The sequence below is a fragment of the Osmerus eperlanus genome, chromosome 8 (genome assembly GCF_963692335.1).
Source record: "Osmerus eperlanus chromosome 8, fOsmEpe2.1, whole genome shotgun sequence".
In the NCBI taxonomy this organism is placed as follows: Eukaryota; Metazoa; Chordata; class Actinopteri; order Osmeriformes; family Osmeridae; genus Osmerus; species Osmerus eperlanus.
The window spans coordinates 9,731,603-9,753,945 of record NC_085025.1 but is presented as its reverse complement, the minus strand read 5'-3'; the positions used below and the strand labels follow the sequence as shown (position 1 = coordinate 9,753,945).

General features: G+C 46.7%; 3 protein-coding genes across 6 annotated transcripts in view; 2 read left to right on the top strand and 1 right to left on the bottom strand.

Moving 5' to 3' along the window:
• The window catches only part of nbas (NBAS subunit of NRZ tethering complex), a 20,304-nt gene extending 19,064 nt beyond the window's left edge, over positions 1-1,240 (bottom strand). Inside the window, exons 1-3 of the mRNA XM_062468106.1 lie at positions 1,125-1,240; positions 642-693; positions 421-457 (exon numbers count right to left, since the gene is read on the bottom strand). Of these exons, the coding sequence (XP_062324090.1) occupies positions 421-457; positions 642-693; positions 1,125-1,217 (182 nt within the window). The 5' untranslated portion in view covers positions 1,218-1,240. The remainder of the gene's footprint in view (positions 1-420; positions 458-641; positions 694-1,124) is intronic.
• Positions 1,241-1,435: 195 nt separating this feature from the next.
• Positions 1,436-8,096, top strand: ddx1 (DEAD (Asp-Glu-Ala-Asp) box helicase 1). Its single transcript, XM_062467166.1, has 26 exons — positions 1,436-1,542; positions 1,635-1,686; positions 1,791-1,854; positions 1,944-1,973; positions 2,106-2,202; positions 2,415-2,462; positions 3,177-3,260; positions 3,408-3,491; positions 3,621-3,697; positions 3,794-3,866; positions 4,006-4,082; positions 4,408-4,522; positions 4,631-4,769; positions 4,904-4,964; positions 5,051-5,149; positions 5,286-5,375; positions 5,483-5,671; positions 5,776-5,827; positions 5,993-6,139; positions 6,222-6,313; positions 6,400-6,472; positions 6,593-6,665; positions 6,795-6,837; positions 6,930-7,025; positions 7,291-7,414; positions 7,520-8,096. The coding sequence occupies exons 1-26, from the start codon at positions 1,527-1,529 to the stop codon at positions 7,648-7,650; spliced, it is 2,226 nt and encodes a 741-aa protein (XP_062323150.1). The 5' UTR covers positions 1,436-1,526; the 3' UTR covers positions 7,651-8,096.
• A 456-nt stretch (positions 8,097-8,552) lies between these two features.
• The window catches only part of itsn2a (intersectin 2a), a 28,017-nt gene continuing 14,226 nt past the window's right edge, over positions 8,553-22,343 (top strand). Inside the window, exons 1-8 of one of the 4 annotated variants that reach the window (XM_062467163.1) lie at positions 8,554-8,720; positions 13,010-13,079; positions 16,873-16,965; positions 17,210-17,273; positions 17,848-18,023; positions 18,131-18,340; positions 19,937-20,030; positions 22,025-22,167. In XM_062467163.1, the coding sequence (XP_062323147.1) occupies positions 13,073-13,079; positions 16,873-16,965; positions 17,210-17,273; positions 17,848-18,023; positions 18,131-18,340; positions 19,937-20,030; positions 22,025-22,167 (787 nt within the window). In that variant the 5' untranslated portion in view covers positions 8,554-8,720; positions 13,010-13,072. Of the gene's footprint in view, positions 8,721-13,009; positions 13,080-16,872; positions 16,966-17,209; positions 17,274-17,847; positions 18,024-18,130; positions 18,341-19,936; positions 20,031-22,024; positions 22,168-22,343 lie in introns of all 4 variants that reach the window. The other 3 variants (XM_062467164.1, XM_062467165.1, XM_062467162.1) reach the window with 3 other exon arrangements.

Here is a 22,343-nt window from a genome sequence, read left to right as displayed (position 1 = left end):
ATCAGAAGCCATGGGGTGTCCTCCACAGAAGAGTGACTGTGAAAGAGAGGAGGTGTGGTAGGGCGGAGCCTCATCCGCTAGAGCATGCTACTCCAAACACTAGTTCGACCACACATGACCCCCCTACCCCCTCGCTGTATGGCAGCAGTTACTGTTGTAGTGTGACGGCTGCAGCAGCAGTTACTGCCGTAGTGTGACGGCTGCAGCAGCAGTTACTGCAGTAGTGTGACGGCTGCAGCAGCAGTTACTGCAGTATTGTGACGGCTGCAGCAGCAGTTACTGCAGTAGTGTGACGGCTGCAGCAGCAGTTACTGCAGTAGTGTGACGGCTGCAGCAGCAGTTACTGCAGTAGTGTGACGGCTGCACCCCAAAGACAGTTCTTCATTGAATCAAGGACAAAGAGTGATATGAACCACATACCTGTACCACAAATAATGTAGGATGAACCTGAACGGCCCTGTGAGACATTGATCAGAGTGAGTTGGATCATATCATTAGTCCTACCATTTGTCGATACAAAACTACAAACATGATGGCCACAAAATAGCCTGAATGCAGTAAGAGATACAGACATAGATCTGTACATATTGGTGTGTGAATAACCAACTGTGTGATACAAAGTTCGATTATAGCTCTCTTACCTGTCACTGCTTTGGCAATAACAGATGAGCTCTGCTCCTTGCTGCCTCGCAGCTGAAAATGTCAAAGCCGCACAAAGTTAACTAACAGGAGCCAATCGTACCTTTTTCACCATGTAGAATAACAGTTAAGGGTGATATATTATGGAATAAAAACAAACAGGCTTCAATGGTAAACAATAGTTAGTTCAATCAGAGCAAAATACCTAACTTAGCTTTTGCTGGGGGTCTTTTTTATTATCTATTGAGTTGTGCATGTGTGCTTGTAAATACAAATTAAACCAAAGCAAGCAAGCTTGCAATCAAGCAAGCTTGGGGATTGTACTTTAGTCGCTTATCAATCAGGATTTGAACGACGTCTGACGTGGCTGTCAGAATGAACGAGCACCTCAAGCTAACTTATTTTGCAGAGTGCCTAGCAACTTCAACGTGCGTGTCAGTTCTGTAATAGAGACTGCAATGACCACGAGTAAACCACTGACTAACCTGAGTGTCCGTTTCGGGTGGCCATTCGGTATTTATAAGTAAATCATACAAAATGTTCTCATCTTCGCCTTCAATGTTGCTGTCGTCAGCCATGTTTGCGCTTGTTGGTTGTTTCACGTACGGTGGTTCGTGTGGTACATACGTAAAACGCGAATGGCTAAATGTATTATGAAGATATTCAACGATTTATGCGATATTTGCTTCCCTAATCAACCTAATTTAGCCTTATCCTTGTTTAGCTCTGAAATTGCTGTTCTTAGCAGGTAGATATAACGGTGAATTAGGATATTTCATTTCCGGAACAAATAAAACACTGACTACACCGGACCACGGGGACTGTTGCAAGCTGTCAAATTTAACGAACACGTTATATCCGGTGGAACTAGCAACTCGTACGCAGTCATGGCAGCATTTGGTGGTAAGCATTTCAATTGTGTTCCCCCAGGATATTTACATTTACATTCAGTACGCACACTGCATTGTTAATGGGATGTTTCCTTTGCTCCACAGAAATGGGTGTTATGCCTGAAATTGCTCAGGCTGTCGAGGACTTGGGCTGGCTGTACGCTAACTTATCTTCTAGCTAACACTTTCATAACTAATTATAAACTAATAAATTCATCACCATTGTTTTAAAGATTCACTCACATTGTATGATGCTTACAGGCTTCCCACTGACATCCAGGCAGAGTCTATTCCATTGATTCTCGGAGGTGGAGATGTCCTCATGGTAAGAATAAATAACAGGCTTACTCTCCGACAGTCACATGAATGAAATGTACACAACGCGTCAATCATAATTGTGCTCTTTGTGTCTAGGCTGCAGAGACTGGAAGCGGTAAGACTGGGGTAAGTGGACATGTGTAGTCAACGGGATGTCAGAGCATGTTCGTGTATTATTGAGACTGTAGGATTTCTCCACACGCATGTTTTCTAATATAGTCAGTTTACTGACTCTCTCACTGTGTGTGATCCATGTAGGCCTTCAGTATCCCAGTGATCCAGGTAGTGTATGAGACTCTGAAGGACCAGCAGGAGGGCAAGAAGGGCAGAACTGCTGTGAAGGCAGGTGGAACAGGTCAGTTAGACATCTTGTTATTATCCTGAGCCAGCACTGTCATGTTCATGCTTATCAACACCATTCAGCAATGTTCCTCCCAATGTTTTCTCTATTAGAATATAACTCAATGACTTTGGCTGAGAATTAAGTTATTGTCTGGCGGTGAATCATGAAGCATTGTGCAAAGGAAAGCCAGATTGTCACTTATCCATGTGTTTTCCGAATTCTAGTCCTCAACACCTGGCAGATGAATCCGTATGATCGTAGCCCAGCGTTTGGTGAGTGTAAAGCTTGATTTATCCTGCCATGTCCAGCGTGTCTACGTAGGGTCTGTGGACACAGCAGAGAGCCTCACATGGCCGAGTAGCCTACAAACACCAGCTCAAAAAGTGCATAGCTCCGCGTACATCAACCACAGAGCAGCACTAACGATGATTGGTTGGAAGGGGGAGGGAGGGGTTACACAAAGTAGGGACTACGTCAACGTTTGACTTCTTGTATCAACATAGACGAGGCATCATTTAATTTCACTGGTTCTCTTAAACGCGTCATTCCAGAATTTTTTTCCATCTTCCCCGATATAGCTAGTTAGATCTTACAATTGTTTACCTACTACAAAGATACTTCTTCTGAGGTTTTTCCTGCGCTACAAGCAAACAAACCACCATTTTGCGTGACAGTGCCACCTTGAGCCAAAAAATTAAATGGCTATCTTCACAACAAGGCCACACAACTACACATCCAGAGAACATCTTTACACACACACACACACACACACAACTTTAGGAAAGCAGACCCGCAGAAGTATAAACCAAGCTAAAGGGTACCAACAATGAAAGTCATTTGGTTCAGTGGTTTTCATTTTAAAGCAGTGTGTCGGTAGGACACTAGAGGGCGCTGCAGTCTTTCAGTTTACTCTTCCTCTGTCTCGTTCTATCTGTCTAACTTTCCATCCGTGCTTCCTGGTCTTGTCCTGTGAATCCGTCCTGCAGCTATCGGCCCAGATGGTCTGTGTTGTCAAAGCAGGGAGTTCAAAGAGTGGCACGGGTGTCGCTCCACCAAAGGTGTCACCAAGGGTAAGAAGAAACTGTTGTTGGTGACAACAGTCTTTTGAGTAAACACTCAAAAACCGTTCCAACTCCTCTTTCGTTTTCTCTCTCTAACTGTCTCTGCCGTAACCTGTTTCTCTCGTCCGTCCCCCCCCCATCCCAACCTCCCTCTAGGGAAGCACTACTACGAGGTGTCATGTCATGATCAGGGCCTGTGTCGAGTGGGCTGGTCCACCAGCCCGGCCTCTCTGGACCTGGGTGAGGCTTCCTAACCTGGAGGACAGTGGAGCAGATGGTTACTGTTGACAGCTACTCATTGTGCTTGTCACTCATTTTGAAAGTTCTGTGTTAAACGTTGAATCCTTCTATACTCGCTTGTGATTTCAGGGACTGACAAGTACAGCTTTGGGTTTGGAGGGACTGGGAAGAAATCCCACAACAAGCAGTTTGACAGTTATGGAGATGTAGGTCGCAGAGAGAATCGAAAAAGTTTTCACCTGCATATTCTTTTTTTTTTTTCTTTTCAATTGAATCCAAATGAAAACATTTGCGTTTTGTAGGAGTTCACGATGCATGACACCATCGGATGCTACCTGGATCTTGACAACGGTCATTTGTCATTCTCCAAAAATGGTAAGAACGATCTGTAATATGCCGCGTCATGTGGGAGGGGCAAGAAGACAGGAATTGACTTAAATTCTTTATCTCCCTCTTCACTTCTCTCCTTCTCTCTCTTTACCTCTCCCTCTCCATCTCTCCCTCTCTCTCTCAGGTACTGATCTGGGATTGGCCTTTGAGATCCCCCCTCACCTGAGCAACCAGCCGTTCTTTGCCTCCTGTGTACTCAAGGTAACAGTCAACATGGCCTTGTTATGGGACAACACTACTTGTAAAGTATTTGGGAGTTGTTCTTCAAATACAGTACTGTGCAAAAGCCCTAGGGACATCAAAACGATTAATACGGAAAGAAAAAACGCTTCAATAAATTATTAAATGGAAAAAGACTGATCAACCAATATTTTCAATATTGCATTTTTATACTGTCGCACAAATACAGAAGTGAAAAATATACCTAGATAAAGATACCTAAGACTTTTAACACAGTACTGCATGTTAAACTTTACAAACGTTCACATTGACATTTGGTCTCTTGTTTTTGGTTTGTGTTTCCTAGAATGCAGAGCTGAAGTTTAACTTTGGCGGAGAGGAGTTTAAAAACGCCCCTAAGGCTGGGTTTGGAGCACTGGACAAAGCAGACGAGAAACATGTGGTCAAGTCCACTCAGTCTGGTACAGCGGGTTTATTTAATCTTTTACATTATGACTTTAATATTGTGATCTCTCTCACACACACACACACACACACACACACAGTGAGCTCTCCTCCTCCCTGGACAGGCAGTGCCAAGGTGAGTCAGGTGAAGGCCGTGTCCACCGCCCCCAAAGCCCTCATCATCGAGCCCTCCAAAGAGCTGGCTGAGCAGACGCTCAACGTGGTCAACCAGTTCAAGAAGAATGTGGACAACCCCAAGCTCAGGTACACTGCAACAGTGTGTGTGTCCATGTCCCTGTACTTACTGTAAGTCGCTCTGGATAAGAGCGTCTGCTAAATGACTAAATGTAAATGTGTGATTGAACCGTCACACAACCACATGTGTGACGTCATTGCAGAGATCTCCTGATCATCGGTGGCGTAGCGGCCAAAGACCAGCTGGCCATCCTGGACCAGGGGGTAGGTGGAGCTCAGGATTTCATGAAAGTTTTTTTTAAGAGCGTTTGTGGCCGTTGCTCAGACCTGACCTCGTGTCTTCCTTGCAGGTGGACATCGTGGTGGGAACTCCAGGGCGGCTCGATGACCTCATCTCCACAGGGAAGCTCGTCCTGTCCCAAGTCCGCTTCCTCGTCCTGGATGAGTGTGTATGTTCATCCTCGCCTTGATCTATTAGTTTCTGTGTTTAGTTTTAGTTTAGTCTGTCCTAATATGTAGAGGTACAGTTGTGGTGTAGACAGACCCTCCATGAGATGACCCCTGTAACACCTCGTCTCCCCCCAGGATGGGCTACTCTCTGCAGGCTACACAGACTTCATCATGAGGGTCTACAACCAGATCCCACAAGTCACCTCGGACGGCAAGAGGCTGCAGGTACGTGTGTGTGCTTGTTTGGGACTCACTGATGCCCCTTCACACAGGAGAATTCAGTGTTGTTTCCCCTTTGTCTAAGTGTGTGTGTGTTGCCTCCCTCCCTGCAGGTCATCGTGTGTTCCGCCACCCTGCACTCGTTCGACGTGAAGAAGCTGTCGGAGCGCATCATGCACTTCCCCACCTGGGTGGACCTGAAGGGAGAGGACTCCGTCCCCGAGACGGTCCACCACGTGGTCGTCCCCGTCAACCCCAAGCAGGACCGCCTCTGGGAGAGGCTGGCCAAGAACCACATCCAGGTCCGTCTGGGGGGGCGGGACACGTCCCGGCTCTAGTCAGAGAGACTTGGGGTGCGCTTGATTCGGGTGATGGATTCATTGTTCTTTGTGAAATCTGGTTTCAGACGGACGAGGTCCACGCCAAAGATAACACCAGACCAGGAGCCAACACCCCAGGTTAGACCTCCCTCATACTGAACATGTCTGTCCTGCAGCCCCCTGTACAGAATAGTGTGGGTTAAGACCTAGAACTCTCTAGAACTTAACGTCAACTTAATACACCAATACACGCATGTGCCCTTTGACCCCTGAATGACTGTGACCATTGACCCCCGTGTGTAGAGATGTGGTCGGAAGGCATAAAGATTCTGAAGGGAGAGTATACGATCAGAGCCATCAAGGAACACAAAATGGACCAGGCTATCATCTTCTGTAGGACCAAGATTGACTGTGACAACATGGAGCAGTACTTCATACAGCAGGGGGGAGGTGAGAGAGGATAAAACCAGAGTATTATGCAGTGCATATCGTGTAAACAACCATGTCCCATCATTCTCCTTGTTCTACACAGGTCCCGATAAAAAAGGACACCAGTTATCCTGCGTCTGTCTCCACGGCGACAGAAAGCCTCAAGATCGCAAACACAACTTGGAGGTGTTCAAGGTAAACGACAACAGCATGTTCTTCAACTGTGAGAAAAATGTTTACCAAGTTCAAGGTCATGGCTGACTTCCTGTCTGTGTTTCCAGAAACAGGAAGTGAAGTTCTTGATCTGCACTGACGTGGCTGCCAGGGGCATTGACATCCGGGGAGTTCCCTACGGTAAGAGGGTGGGACCAAAACAAACAAACTCAAAAGACACACGCATTGCATTTTGGCTGAACTACCTTATGTAGTATGCAGCATCGTGTATAATGATGGTTCATTCCTGGGTGACTGCAGTGATCAACGTGACCCTGCCAGACGAGAAGCAGAACTACGTCCATCGTATCGGCCGAGTGGGCAGAGCTGAGAGGTCAGTTAGAGATCTACCCGGCAACAGCGTGGGGTGGCTGCCCATAGGACAAACTCAATCAAGGCATTACACCTCCCAATAACGCATTGGTCAAACCAAACCTTTTATGTCTCCTTTTTTTTTTCACAGAATGGGATTGGCCATTTCTTTGGTTGCTATGGAGAAAGAGAAGGTCATGTTTTGATGCGTTATTGTTTTACGTTATAGTAGTAGAACAATTCCTGTCTGACTAGACTGTGTGTGTACACTTTCGTATGTGTGTAGGTGTGGTACCACACGTGTGCTAACCGGGGCCGAGGCTGCCACAACACCAGGCTAAAGGAAGATGGAGGCTGTACCATCTGGTACAACGAGATAGAGGTACAAATACACGTAGGGTAGGGAGGCTAGGACCGGATTGAACACCGGAGAGTTCTACTGTTCCAGCCGTGTGGCCTGGCACGGCACAAAGCATACATACTACCAAACATGCAAAGTGACAGGATCTGCATCGCTCTGGCTTTAAAAGAGTGTGGGGGGGGGGGGGGGAAACTAATCTAATCATGACCTTTTCTAGATGACTTTGTCTTGCTCCTCGCTGTTTTCCCTCCCTGCCTCTCAAGCCACATGTTTTGTTGTCGCTCAGCTTCTGTCAGACGTGGAGGAGCACCTGAAGTGCACCATCACCCAGTGTGAACCGGACATCAAAGTGCCATTGGATGACTTCGACGGGAAGGTCACTTATGGACAGCGTCGGGCAACAGGAGGAGGTGCGTGTGTGTGTCTATATGCAGTAGAACAGTGTTGAACGAGATCATAATATACCTCAGCTGTGTGGGAAAGGTCAACTTCACCGTTTGACCTCTTGCTTCCAGGTGGTCACTACAAGGGTCACGTGGATGTGTTGGCCCCCACTGTACAGGAGCTGGCCAACCTGGAGAGAGAGGCCCAGACCTCCTTCCTTAACCTGGGCTACCTCCCCAACCAGATATTCAAGGCCTTCTGAAGACACATAAAAACATACCTATGCATGTCTGGTCAAATCATCATCTCAACTACTTCATTACCTGGTCTATGCTTTTTGGTGTAAACCCCTACACTCACAAACACATATACATTCAGACACAGTACCTAGGCCCTACACAAATCAGTGTGTGGAATACCTTTTGGAGATTCATTTGAACATGCTAACCAGCTTTATTCTTCCTAATCCTTGTACCGTCAGTCATTGCATTGGGCGCTACAGTACGTATGTTGTTAAGGTCTTCTAAAAACAAAAGTGGCAAGCATATGCCAATCAAACAGCACAGCACATTCATTTAGATTTATTCACAATTTAGCTCAGAGCACTTGCTGAGTGGAAATTGTCAAATGAGTTGAGTTGAAAAACAAGTTGAGTGCTTGTTTATGTTCCTTATAAAGGTTATGTTTAAAATAAATTTTTGTTGAGCTTATATTCTCAAACTTTTTTTTATTGGAAAATGTCTAGTTACCTGCCATCTCCACGAGATGGCAGAAGCACGTAGATACGGTAAGGCTGGCCAACATCTCATGGTCATGTTTTTGTTTGATCTCGATTCAAGTCAATGTTGTATTATAAGCCACATTGTCCTTCAGTAATTTTAAAGCAAAATTGGCCGACATAAGAGGCACCTGACGCACGCATCGTCAAGAACAGCTGTTTTACTTCCCTTCAAGGTGGCAATCTTACCATCGTGTCTTAGTTTAGGCTAAAATAGCCCAACGATAAGATGGTTATTGTTTAAAAATACAGGAATGTTTATCCATATTTTGAGCTTTTAATTGTTAGTCTTTTCATGGATACAGACGGCACAGCCCAAAACAAACTGGCGCCGAGTCTGGCGGTGTGATTAACGCCTATTTCCCATTTCCCCACGCCCCGCTACGTTTTGGTCCGCCTCATCGCGAGTGAGGAACGTCAGCCGTGTCCTATTGGGACTGTGAACCTGATCAACCTCTACCGCAACAGGTTATATTTACGTATGCTTTAATGGGATATAAAACATGTTGGATAGCCGAATTGAGTCTTGAAGGTGAACTACTACAACATGGACGGTAAGTGTCCGTAGGTATAGTAAAGGCTATTTAATCGGCAAGTAGACTAGGCTGTATCCTTAAAAAATAAGACGGTGTGTCGGGGTAGAATTGTTTCTTTCTTTTGCAGGTGAGATAGCGTTGCCATTGCACACCGTTGCAATTGACCTAATCAACGTTATAGAAAAACGCTTTCCTATCGTTGTCCTCTAACATCAATGAAATATGACATTGTAGACGCTTCCTCTTCATCATTCTGTGTCCCAAATTGCATCTTTTGTCAGAATAACAATAGAGCATCTCGACATCGCCACGTCCCCGAGGTCTGGCCAACTGTTAACGGGTGTGCGAAAGAGAAAGATACTGTGTGTGTGCGTGTGTTTGTGTGTGTGAGGAATCAGTAGTAAAGACTGCAGCTTACTTATTAACTTATGAATCCCACTACTGCAACAAAGACGAGCATATAACCACTGTTACCAGGATTAACTTTGAGGCTTTACACTCACAACTTGTGTTATCAGTGTCATGATAACATTTCTGTCTGTCTGTTTAGTCTGAGATATCATAGAGTATGGTCAGTATGAAATATTTCCTTCAAAATATCCCACACAATGTCATGTTATCAATAAAGATTTTCCACATGACAATGCAGCGTTCAAGGGCAAGAGATTGGATGTGTGTGTGTTTTGCTAGCCAACAGAAAGATAACTCTTTGCTGAAGTGGCAAAGTCAGTCAAGACTGCATCTCCTGTATCTGGCTTTGTCCCAACTATACCTGCCAAGAAACACACCACTACTGCCTCACTGGGTCGAACCAATGTCTAAGATGAGGGTCTGAATTCTACTTTATTTCAATATGTTGGTTGGCAATATATGTGTTTGTTTTTTGTTCTTATGGTCTCTTGTGGCGGCAGTTACAGCGCTGTATACTATTTGTTTCGTCAAATGGTTTATATGGACTTGTTAATGTTTGAAATACATTATAGGTGGTGATTGTGTGAGGTGTCAAGCTTCAGATAGAGAAACAGGCACAGAGAGGGAGAGAGGCATAGGTAGAGTAGGTGAACCATAGCAGAAGCTGACCCAGAAAGAAATGAAAAAGTCCTGGAATGCTCCTTCATGGTACAGCATACATTGTGTCCCAAATACTCACCTGCACAACAAGACAAAGGGAGGTAGAGTATTTGTGGTTATGTGTGTATGTGTTTCTGGGTTAAGTGTGTCTTCTCCTCAGCTGCTGAAAAGGCAGTCTCTCTCACACACACACACACACCCACACACACACACACACACACACACAGAGGCCTCTTTCTCCTCTGGCTCTGCATTACTTCCTGCGTTGTGTCTCATAGAACATAGAACAGTCTCCTTCTCTGTGAAGGACTGTGTCCCACACACACATTAACAGCCCAGCACACACAGGTGTCAATCAGCATGCAGCTCAGAGTCAAAGGGCGTTTGTAAGAGAAGAACCCAGCCTGGTACACAAGATAGATATCTGGTACTTTTGTCTCCTTGACCATATGAAAAGAAGGAACATTGTAGTCAACCTTCTATAAGACGGCTTCCTCACCTATCCATCCATTCATTTATCCAGGATATAGTCTGTTCTTGTTTAAACAAGGCAGGATCTCCATTTTACATGCAGTACAAACACTGTGTGGACTCTTCTTGCAGGGATGCTAATCATGTACTGTACGTCTGTGACGGAACAGCACACATGGACAGTATGCAAACCAGCTAGCCTCCTGGGCTGTTTGGCTCTAGTTCACACCGTCATCAGAAGGTCTGTCAAGTGTATGACATCATCTAGGAGTCCAGGCCCTGTCCAGTTGGTCTGTTCACAGCCTGTGAACACAAACAGAAGATAGTTTGAGAGGAGGAAGAAAGGAAGGGTAGGGTTTGTATTTTAACATGACACAACACCACACACACACAGTTGGTTTTAGTCTGTTTTAGAGGAGTAGACTTTTAACTGTGATGTCTCCCATACTCTCATTATTTACCAAAACGAGATCGCATTACTGTTTGGCTCACCCTAAAAAACACTTTTCCTGTTGTGTCTGAGCGCCTCGGGATGGGCGCTTTTGTGTGTGTTTGTTACAGAGTTTCATTACTCGTGAGTAATTGGCGGTGTCCGTGTGTGTGCCCAGTGATTTATACCACAACTACATTTACCCATACTTTCACACGGGGAGAGAGAAACAGAGGGAGGGAGGGAGGGAGGGAGGGAGGGAGGGAGGGACAATACAATTTATGGGGGAGGAGTGGAAGAGGATGTGGGATGGAGAGACCGACGGGTAGAGCAGAGGAAGCAGGGGGAGAGGGGGATCCTAAAGAAAGAGGGAAGGACAGTAAATAAACATAGCATGTCCGAAACATAGGGTGCACAGTAAGATTCAAACGGAACGCTGGAGATGGAGGGAGAGACGTCAGGCCGAGAGATGGAGAAGACGGATGGCGGGGAGAGAGAGGAGGGACCGAGGGATGGCGGGGGGAAATCAGAGGGAGGGGATGGGAACCAAACAGAGCGGGGGGGGGGGGGTGTGGAAGGGGAGGAAGGCTGGAGCTGGAGAGGTATGTGGACGGAGGGAGAGAGAGGGGACGAGGGGTGACCCCGAGGAGGAGGAGGAGTCAGGGGGAGGGACAGCGCAGGATGGAGAGAATGCTGGACCTAACTGTACGATCACATGTTGACTTCTTGTATTGCAGGCTGTAGACTGGGGAGGGCAGTCAGGTGCAACTGGGTATTATAGTACAGTTGGGTGTTCCACGCAAGGTTGGTCACCCCATCTCTATTCCCTGTGGGAGCCAGCTGGGTGAACACAATCCCAGCACTAGGGAAGCTAGATCAGGCAGAGGCAGAGTGGGAATGTGGGAATGGGAATCATTCATCTTGTTAAGCTCGTAATGCATGCAAATGAATCATGCGGCACACAAAGTGCCGCTATGACCAAGGAACAGAACGAAGGTCTCAGTAGAATGACAGGATTACATTAGACACACACCACAGACACACACACACAGGGTCAAGGTTCTTTGCCTAATGGTGTGGGAGAGGGTGTGTGTATGTACAGTGTGTATGGTTCAGAGTTCTAACATTGGAAGGTACACTCAGAATCACAATGTAGACAGCCAGCCTCTGTGTCTCTCTCTCCATCTGTCTCTCTCTCACACACACACACACACACACACATACAGATTTGTTTCCTCTCTAGGAAGCTCCATTGTTGTTGGCTCAGCGTGCTGCAGGTCTGGCTTCCCAGTAGTCTCCTACCTGATCTCAGACATGGGAGGCATCGCTGCATCGCAAGAGTGTGGTTCCCTCCTCTAGATCCATTCCACAAGTGCATGGGATTCCATTTTTTCTTTTTTGCAATACTGATGTGTCATATCAGTGCAAATGGAGAGGAGAAGAGAGGGGAGGAGAGTCTCTATATAGTGTCATTTTACTAATAACACTAACAGGTCTAGAAACATGTCGTTGTATGAATGTAGAAGCTACTGTATGCTGGGTCTGATGGTAACCTAGGTGCCTAGTGTGACAGGTCATTACTGGGGTGTTTCTAAGGGTCAAGTGTGTGTGTGTGTGTGTGTGTGAAAGTCCTTTTTCTAGAGTGTTCCTGAAACACACAGTATAGGCGAATGACCTGTCATTCCAGCAGGTATTGGGGGAGAGAAAGGAGCAAGGACTTGGACATAGAGTCAGTGTGGAAGTCAGAAAAAGACGAGAGAGAGAGAGAGAGAGAGAGAACTGACAAAGAAAGGGAGGGAGGGGTGTGATGAGATGAGATGGCTTCTGTGAGAGATTTATAGTAGCAGTTGTAATATTCCGTCCTGTTTAGCCTCATGTTCTCTCTATTCCTCTCCTCCTATCCTTCTCATAATTCTGTCAATCATTCCCTCTATTCTATACCGCTCTGATTGCATACCTGATTATTTACACCGCTCTATCCTTCTCTCTGATTCCCTTCCCTCCGTTTCTCTCCGCCCTGATCTCTCACTTCTCCCTCTTTTTGTCATTTTGTCCCCACCTTTTCTCCTCCTCACTCCATCTCTCCTCTTCTCCACCTCCCTCTCTCCTTCTCTGGCGTTTCTCGTGGCGTAAGCCCCTCTCCCACTGCCCGTCCTTGCATTGCTAATAGGAAGACGGGATTCGCATGCACATTTTCGCTCCCTCTCACTCTCTCCGTCTTCTCTGGCTCTCTCTGCTCTATTACGCGCGCGCACGCACACAGTCCCCCCTCACACATCCTCTCTCCTTGCTTGCCCTTACACGCACGCTAACGCTTCACTCTCTCCCTCTGCAGATGTCTGAGAGCTAGCCAGCCGAGGAGCGGAGCCCCCTCTGCCCCTGCTCCTCACCTGCAGCCATGAATGGTAAGAACACTGCCCCGTTTGTGTGTGTGTGTGTGTGCGTGTGTGCGTGTTCCTGTGTGTGTGCGTCCGTGTGTGCCCCCGTGTGTGCGGACATCGCTGTGTTTGTCCTGCTCTGTGTCCCCCTGGAGGAAACGAGAAAAAGGATGTGGTGACCGAGAAGGATGGAGAGAGAGATGAGGACCGGGGGAAGCGGGGGTTTATGAGAAAGAGAGGGATGGACATACGAGAGAGGAGAGGCCATCTAGCTGTCGTCCATTCGAACCTGTTAGTGAGATTGTTTTCTCTCTCTCTCTCTGCTTCTTTGCTCTGTCCTCCAGGCGCAATATTACAGTTTACCAGTTCTCTTCTTCAACCAACAGTAGTGGGGTCTTTGGTAAACATTGACTGCGTTGTGTGTGCGTGTGTGTTTGAGTGTGTGGTGAAGATGAAGGTCTTTTGATTTGGTCTGGTTCTCCGCGATGTGTTAATGAAATATTGATTTGGCACCAAAGCAACGTTTGAGAGTACAGAGAGAGACATAACTATGATCTAACTCTCAGGTCACTGAAGTTTGGAAATTGAGAATACCACTCTCGAACCGGAATCGTCAGTAAAGAAACTGATGGGTATGTATGTATGTATGTGATTAGTTGATGGTGTGAGGGCGACAGTAGGTTCACCCTTTACTGCTGGAGCCGGTCCACTAGATGATGCACCACACTTGTCCTTGCCAACATTGATAATCCTTGATTTTCTGCTGTACTTTCAATATTCACTTGTTTTCTGCTCTTTTTTGGGGAAAAAACTGCTTAATGAACATAATGTAAATATACAGTTGCTCGAAATTGGCTGATTTTGTGGATGTCTCCTCTGTAGACACTACGTACATTTGTCTGCGTGTGTGTGTGTGTGTGTCTAGTCGTTAATCCTTTTCGCTCTATTCTCTGATGTTAGAACAGTAGCTGCTGCTCTGTCCAAATCCCTTCAGGGACTAGCTTTAGAGATGGCCTTTGTGCCTTTGCTAACATATGCGTGTGTCTGTGTGTGTATGTGAGTGTGTGTGTGTGTGTGTGTGTGTGTGTGTGTGTGTGTGTGTGTGTGTGTGTGTGTGTATATATAGAGTCATTGTGAAGGATATGTCTTGTCCTCATGACTGAGTCTGAAGTTTAACAAATGCAGTTTAACATGCATGGTTCCAGCTGCCTGTCACTGGCACTGCTTCAGCAGTGTGTGTGTGTGTGTGTGTGTGTGTGTGTTTGCTTGTAACCTGGCCTATAGTTCATGGAGTCTCCAGCTCTCTAGAGCAGCCTGCTCTATACACCTCAGCTCTAGAGCAGCCTGCTCTATACACCTCAGCTCTGAGACTGTTTGATATGTAAATAGTGGCAGAAAGCAACAGTGAAAGTGCTTCCCTCCCGCCTGCTCCTCAGAGACCTGTGGTGGTGAGGTTAAACATGTCTCCTGAGGTCTGGGAGAACTCCTAGACAACAACCAGTACACACACACACACACAGTACATACACACACACGCACTCACACACAGTACAATTCATACACACATACACACACCATGGTGCTCCTCAGTCCCCTGAGCCTAAGCCTGCCGTTGCTGCTGCAGAGGCCCAGTATTGCAACATAGAACAATGTGATGTGGTGGTTGTTGTTTTCTAACCAGAGCGTTCAATGCTCTGTAGAACCCTCATTTGAATACTGCACAACCCTCATACAGTATATCTAAACACCCAGTTGATTTAGTGTCATGCTTCCTGTTTACTAAGGGTTTGATAATCACATTTAGTCAATGACAGAGTGGTGCGGGTCTGTACAGCACTGTGGAGAGGGTGTTTGTGTGTGGACCCTCCTGGATGGGAGGAGGGTTCATCTCGGTCACAGGAGCTAAGTGGTCAGTCTCCTGCGTGCGGTGATGGTGCTGGTTCACTGATTACACTAAACACACGCAGTCCTCACACTGAACACACACTGAACACACACTAAATACACACAGTTCACACAGAACAACACACAGTAGGCACACTCTAAACACCCTCTGACAGCTCTGAATACATCCATGCTAGCATGTCCCATCGGTGCTGTGCCAAATAGCTCTTGCCAGTCCTCCCCTAGCTGAACGGGCAGTGTGGAAGCAACCGGAATAGATGGAAACTCTTCCCATCTCTGGTTGATGAACTACATTCTCTGTTGAGGGTGGGGGGTGACATGCTAGTTTTTGCTGACGGTGCTGAAGAAGGAGGACTGCTGTGCGTTGCTTTGAGGTCGTCTGGAAAAAACAGCAACCTGAACAGGTGTTACCGTGGCGATAGTGCGAGGGGAGGGGTTTGGGAGAGAGCGGGAATGGCTGGCTGTGATTGGTTAAGATAGGGAGAGTGAGGGGAATGGTGTTTGAAGACAGACAGCTCAAAAAGGAACAGCTGTCTGGGACATGAGAGTTCCCTTACAATAGCATGGTTATAAGATATAATAATGTCATCATACCATATTATAAATGACCTACAGTGGTTGATTTGAATTTTGAACTTTGATTTGATCTTCAGTCAAATGTTCTACCACTGAGCCATACCTGAGGTAGTTGTTGGGAACATTTAACTTTTAAGACCTTCTAACTCCTGCTTTCATCAACACATACACTCATGCTCTCACTACCAAACAAACACACAATCTTTGTATTTCTCTGGCACATGTTGTAGTTGTTAGGTACAGTAGGGTTTTTTATCTCCTCAACTAGGGAAGAACAACATTTTAGGTTAAATGTATACACACAGCTTCTCGCCTAAAAATATCCTTGGCGGGCCCTTGGGCCCATTGTGTCATTTCATCTGCTTGTGTGTGTGTGTGTGTGTGTGTGTGTGTGTGTGTGTGTGTGTGTGTGTGTGTGTGTGTGCGTGCGTGTGTGTGTGGTGAGCCATGGACTCTCTGGGTGTTTGGGTTAGCAGCAGCCAGGAAGTTCCATCAGGGGCAGAGTGGTATTTCCTGTCTGTGGTGAATAAATGACTGTAGGTTTTGGATTCAGAGTCTGCAAAAAGCCCTAGAAATAGACCCCTGGATTACTGCAGTCTAAATCCATCACATCTGCACCTATCCAGCTCCATTACTTCTGTCTGAACCCATTAGGTCTGCCTAACGCTATCACCCTGATACCGGCTCATCCGACTGGATCACATGCTTATCGTCCGAGACTTTTTCCTCCTATAATCACATGGACAGAAAAATTCTAGACGTAACTTTGAAAGCCATCATTTGGCAGCACACAATCCTAGTCTCTCATATGTGGAGTAAGATAGGTAGTTTATTGCCAAATGAATACAATTAATATTTAATTCCTGACCAATCGTTACAAAGGTTGAAAAAATTACAGCCCTCCCCAAAAAATATATATATCAAACTGTCGTGCCTATGATTATATATATAAAATATTAATATATCATGGGTAAGAACTTACATACTATTGCCGTCTTCAAAAAGTGTTTTGCATACAAATCACATGCACATTAGCATATGTTTATTATGCATTATCATGCTACCCACACAATAATTACATTTTACATAATATGCTGGTGGATTTATGGAAAACATTCGATTGAGTACTCCTCTAAGATGTTTTTGTGGGTTGAACTAGAAAGCTTTGCTTTCTGAGGGTGTACTCTGTGTTAACAATGCACGGGTTATCGAGGGAAGACCAGGTTTGTAATAGGAACTGTATCCTCACTGGGGTATTCAGTTTGTCTAGTTTGATTATTTCTTCCCTTTCATTCTATCCCGTCTCCCTTTCCTGCCTTCCCTCTCTCCCTCTTTCTAGGTGCTGTCAGTATGTGGGCCATCACTTCAGAGGAGAGAGGGAAACATGATAAACAGTTTGACTCTCTCACGCCCATCCTTGGCTATGTGTCAGGTCTGTCCCTAGACAACAGACATACAACACACACACACACACGCACTCACGCACTCACGCACACAGTAAAACCTTCGTCAAATGACGTTGATTACATCTCCCAGTAACTGTTGTTTGTCTTGCTCTGGCTATTCTGCCTGTATTCAGACTGAGTGCAGACTGTTGACATAGCTGGGATATTGATGTGATACAGCCATACATGTTGAATCAATCTGTCATTCTGTGCGTTTGTGTGTGTCCATAGGAGAGCAGGCGAGGAAGTTCTTCCTCCAGTCTGGCCTCCCTGCTTCTGTCCTGGCTGAAATCTGGTGAGGACACCTCTCTTCTGCAGCTCCACCCCCCTCAGCAGTCTGACTAAAGACCAGTGTCTCCTGTTGAGAGAGGGACAAGCCAGTGTTGTGGCCAGTACAAACCCCTCCCCCAGTTGAACTTCCTGTTGAGTCCTGACATCCTGTTCCAATTCCTGCCCCACCCATGGCAGTTTAAACAAGACTTTTGTGTGTGTGTGTGTGCATGTGTTTGTGTGTGAGTAATGTAATTAGAGCAGAACTGTGAAGGCAAGCTGTGGAATTTAAGATGCAGACTGGATCAGTGTGTGTGTGTGTGTGCATGTGTTTGTAGAAAGTTATGTCTTGAGAATGTCCCTGATATTCCCTTTCTCAGTCCATCTCAAAGTACCGATGTGTGTCATTAAGATACGCTTGTGAAACACTCCAGTGGGCACTCAAGTCTCTCTCTCTCCCTCTCTTTCTCTATCTATCTATTTCTCTCTCTCCCTCTCTTTTTCTATCTCTCTATCTATCTCCCCCCTCTCTCTATCTCTCTCTCTCTCTCTCTCTCTCTCTCTCTCTCTCTCTCTCTCTCTCTCTCTCTCTCTCTCAGGGCTCTGGCCGACATTGACAGTGATGGGAGGATGGACAGACTGGAGTTCTCCATCGCCATGAAGCTCATCAAGTTAAAATTGCAGGGGCGCAGCCTCCCTCCTGCTCTGCCAATCATCATGAAGCAGCCGCCCATCTCCAATCCAACCTCCATGATGGCATCATCAGTCCGCTTCGGTACAGCCCTCAGATGACCCACATTCGGCCCAGTTCTTAATTGTGCCTCCCTTCCCAACTTATCCAACTGTTTCTCCACCCCCTCTTTTTTCACTCTTCCTCTCCAGGCATGGGCTCCATGCCAAACCTGTCTATCGGCATGCCAATGATGCCAGCCATGTCCATCCTAACACCCATGCCCGTCAACCCCTCCATACCCTCTGTGCCCCCCCTGGTGACCCCAGGTATGACCCTGCCCCTGATACCACTCTGCACCACAGGACTGCCCAACGGCAATGCCACCCTCTTCACCTCCTCGGCGCTCTCCACCACAGCAGGTACCTTACTCATCAAGTGTTTGTTTCTAAGACTCTATCATAGCCTTGCTTCCTTACATTTACATTTAGTCATTTAGCAGACGCTCTTATCCAGAGCGACTTACAGTAAGTACAGGGACATTCCCCCGAGGCAAGTAGGGTGAAGTGCCTTGCCCAAGGACACAACGTCATTTTAGCACTTATGGGAATCGAATCGTCAACCTTCTGATTAATAGCCCGATTCCCTAACCGCTCAGCCATCTGACTCTGACTTCCTTAGCCTCTTCCCCCATAATCTTCTCCATCTTCTTACATCACAAGGTTAAATGCCCTCAGATAGTCATCTGGTCTGGTCAAAGAGCATGTGGGGTTATTGAGCTGTAGTTGTGGATCTCAGTGCTGGGTAAGAGTTCTGAAGCCCTGTCTCTGACCTTGGTGTATTCAGCCTGGATGTTTCTATGCAGGGACCGATTGTAAAGTGTACTGCGTGTGTGCGGCTATGTGTGGTGTCCCCTGTGTGGGGGCGTCAGTGGACGTGTGTGCCTGTGTGAGTTTGCTTGTATTGATGTGTTCCAGTGTGTGTGTGTGTGTGTGTGTGTGTGTGTGTGTGTGTGTGTGTGTGTGTGTGCGTGTGTGTGTGTGTGCGTGCCCGCGCATGAGTTGTTGCCCTGCTATCTGCCGATCTCACCAGGGACACGAGAAGTGAACAGCAACATGCCACCCTGCCCATATCTGCTGCGCATTAGAGAGGAAGGGGGGAGAGAGCCATTTGTATTCTACTGCTTTCCTTCTCACCTTCTCTGTCTGACGGTCTTGTTCTCTCTCTGTCCGTCTTTCTCTCTCTTCTTCCCCGTCGCATTCCGACACACGGACGCGCACCTTCTCTTCCTTTGTCTCTGATCTGTCCAGCTTGTGCTCTTGGGTTCCCTTTTTCTCGCCCGCCGTCTCGTCCTCGCCTCTTGTTTCTGTCACACTCGCTCGCTCCTTTCTCTCCCTTTTTGTGTCTCCCCTCCATCCCCCTCTCTCTGTTTCAACAGTAATTAACGGCATGAAAAGAGACCCATTAGCGCGTGAACCTCTCTGCGTCCGTGGGTCTCTCTCTCTCTCTCCTCTCTCTCTCTCTCTCTCTCTCTCTCTCTCTCTCTCTCTCTCTCTCTCTCTCTCTCTCTCTCTCTCTCTCTCTCTCTCTCTCTCTCTCTCTCTACTGTGACTGAGGGATGAGGGAGATGTTGCTTCCCTAGAGAGATACAAACAGCATTGTGTATCATACATCTCTGTGTTAGTCGTCAACTTGCCGTGAGTGTGTGCCTGTGTGATCGGGCAGGAGGATAAGATTACAAATCTACAAACACGCAGGAGCAGACTTGCAGAGAATTCTTGTATGCTGTATTGGGCATATGTATTTTTATGAATACACACTTTTCTGAACACGTGTATGTACATTTGTTTGGACACATGCAAGCATACTCACGTACTTGTATCTCCCTTACACATAAACGGATCGTTGATCTTTAAACACTTTTCATGACCCTCCCATCCTTCTCTCTCTGTCTGTCTCTCTCTCTCTCTGTCTCTCTCTCTCTGTCTCTCTCTCTCTCTGTCTCTCTCTCTCTCTAGCTCCCCCTGTCTCTGGCTTCTCCTCCCCGATGGCCTTCTCTCCATCCACGGGAATGTCCAAAGCCAACTCCCTCCTAGACCTGGGCTCCAGCAGGTAAGAACCAGGAAGTACATAGGAAGTAGATGATCATACACAGTGTGTAAATGGTAATAAACAGGAAGTCTATCACACAGGAAGTGGTAGTATTACATGATGAGGCCTAAGTCCTGCAAGTTAAACATAGGATGTAAGAAGGACACTGGTTGACTGCTGGCTGCGGTTTGTAGATTTTCCATCAGCTCAAGTATGCCTGCCTGACAAGAGACAGGTTTAGGAATGTTTCCTCCGAACCATGTCGAAGTAGTCCATGTGTTTGAGAAAGAGAGAACAGGACTCGTTACCAGTGAAAATAAAAACGATTCTGAGTTTCATTGTTTGACACAAAAATGAAATGGCCCAGAAACACTGTTCATGTGGTATTTAAGCAAAGAGAAAAGGTGCCAACATGAACCACTCATCACTTTGTTACGCTTTAATGACTTCCTCGTGTTTGTAACAACAGGTGTATTTGAGAGAGGGAGAAAGAGGGAAAGAAACACCATTAGAGGGTGTGTGTGCGTGGGTGTGTGTGTGCGTGTGTGTGTGCGTGCGTGTGTGTGTTTGCTGCGCATATGGACATTTCTTATTTAACAACAGCACATGTACTTAGAGGCAGTGGCCATAGAGGAAGCAGTGTTGGTTCTCCTCGTCACAGCCCCATGTTTACTGACTTGTCGGTCCTCACACACATTCCTCATTGTTTGATTAAAGGCAATGCAAGTAGTTACACCACAACCCTGCTGGAGTGCACACAAGCCCAGGTGTACTGTATGTATGCACACACATATACACTTACACACACAGACTTACACCCACACATACAAAGACACATTGTTTCTCGATCACTCTCTCTCTCGTTCACACACACGCCCTCCCTCCCTCGTACGCAGACATATACACACACACGCCCTCGAACACAGACACATACACACACACGCCCTCGCCCACGGACACAGACACATACACACATGCCCTCGCACACAGACACATACACACATGCCCTCGCACACAGACACATACACACACACGCCCTCGAACACAGACACATACACACATGCCCTCGCACACAGACACATACACACACACGCCCTCGCCCACGGACACATACACACATGCCCTCGCACACAGACACATACACACACACGCCCTCGCCCACGGACACATACACACATGCCCTCGCACACAGACACATACACACACACGCCCTCGCCCACGGACACATACACACACGCCCTCCCTCCCTCGCACACAGTCCCATACACACACACCCTGTGGCAGAGGTATCATCCCACACCTGCTTGTCTCATTGTCTATCTGATCCTCTGTCAGTCTCGAGGGAGTGCTGTGGGTTTACACCCTTGCTTAGTTTGCATTCTTATGGAATGAACAAACTCAACCAGCTTGTGAGTCATTCCCACACAACTCCTGTTTATTGACAACTGTTTATTTTGACAATATAGACCCAAAATGGCCGATGGCTACAGTGTAAGTTAATGAAGAAGTCAGGAAATGTTTGCAACCTGGCATGTCTGAGCCCCCATGGCCGACAGAGTGTGCCAGATTCCTCTCTCCTCCTGAGCAACTAATTAAGATCTCAAGAAACATCACCAGGGAGCTTCCAGGCAATTAGTGAGTGTAAGTAAAGTAGTGGATACGACAGAGAGAGGAAAAGCAGGGCAGATCTGAAGCATCTCTACCTGGGGCTCTCAGTCACTGTGGTGCTGGGACAGCAGAAGATGGAACTTGCTGCATTGATATATGTTATATAAAATACAGGATATATTTAAGACGTCTCTCTCCCTTCTTTGAAAATCTTTTTCTGCTTATCCCCCTCTCTCTTTTTTTATTTTCCATTTTTTTTCTTATTCCCCCTCTCCCCCCATCTTTCTCTCTCTTTCTCTCAGAGTGTGGATATCTTTTGACTATTTATATTATATTTGACTGACTAATGATTAAGACTTAAAACAAAAAATCATCAACATCTTTTTCTCTCTCTCTTCCCCCCTTAGCTCTAACTCGTCCTCCACCACCTCTCTGGCCAGCAACTCCCCTAAGACGGGCTCGTGTGATTGGGCGGTGCCCCAGGCCTCGCGTCTCAAGTACCGTCAGCAGTTCAACGGGCTGGACAAGCTCATGAGTGGCTACCTCTCAGGTGGGCATGACAACCACACCCGACCACACATGAGCCACACACAGGACTGCATGTCCACACACTTGACCATACTGGACCCACTCACTGACTGGTCTTGACTACCATTCTAGTGGCTGTGACCTGCAATAAGCCTCCTCTGCATCCTGAAGCTGTTCGGGTCACTATCTCATGATCTA

Coding starts and splice junctions, on each gene's coding strand:
- ddx1 (XM_062467166.1), top strand. Junction 4,083..4,407: donor TTGCCTCCTGTGTACTCAAG/GTAACAGTCAAC, acceptor TGTGTTTCCTAG/AATGCAGAGCTGAAGTTTAA. Junction 7,026..7,290: donor TCTGGTACAACGAGATAGAG/GTACAAATACAC, acceptor GTTGTCGCTCAG/CTTCTGTCAGACGTGGAGGA.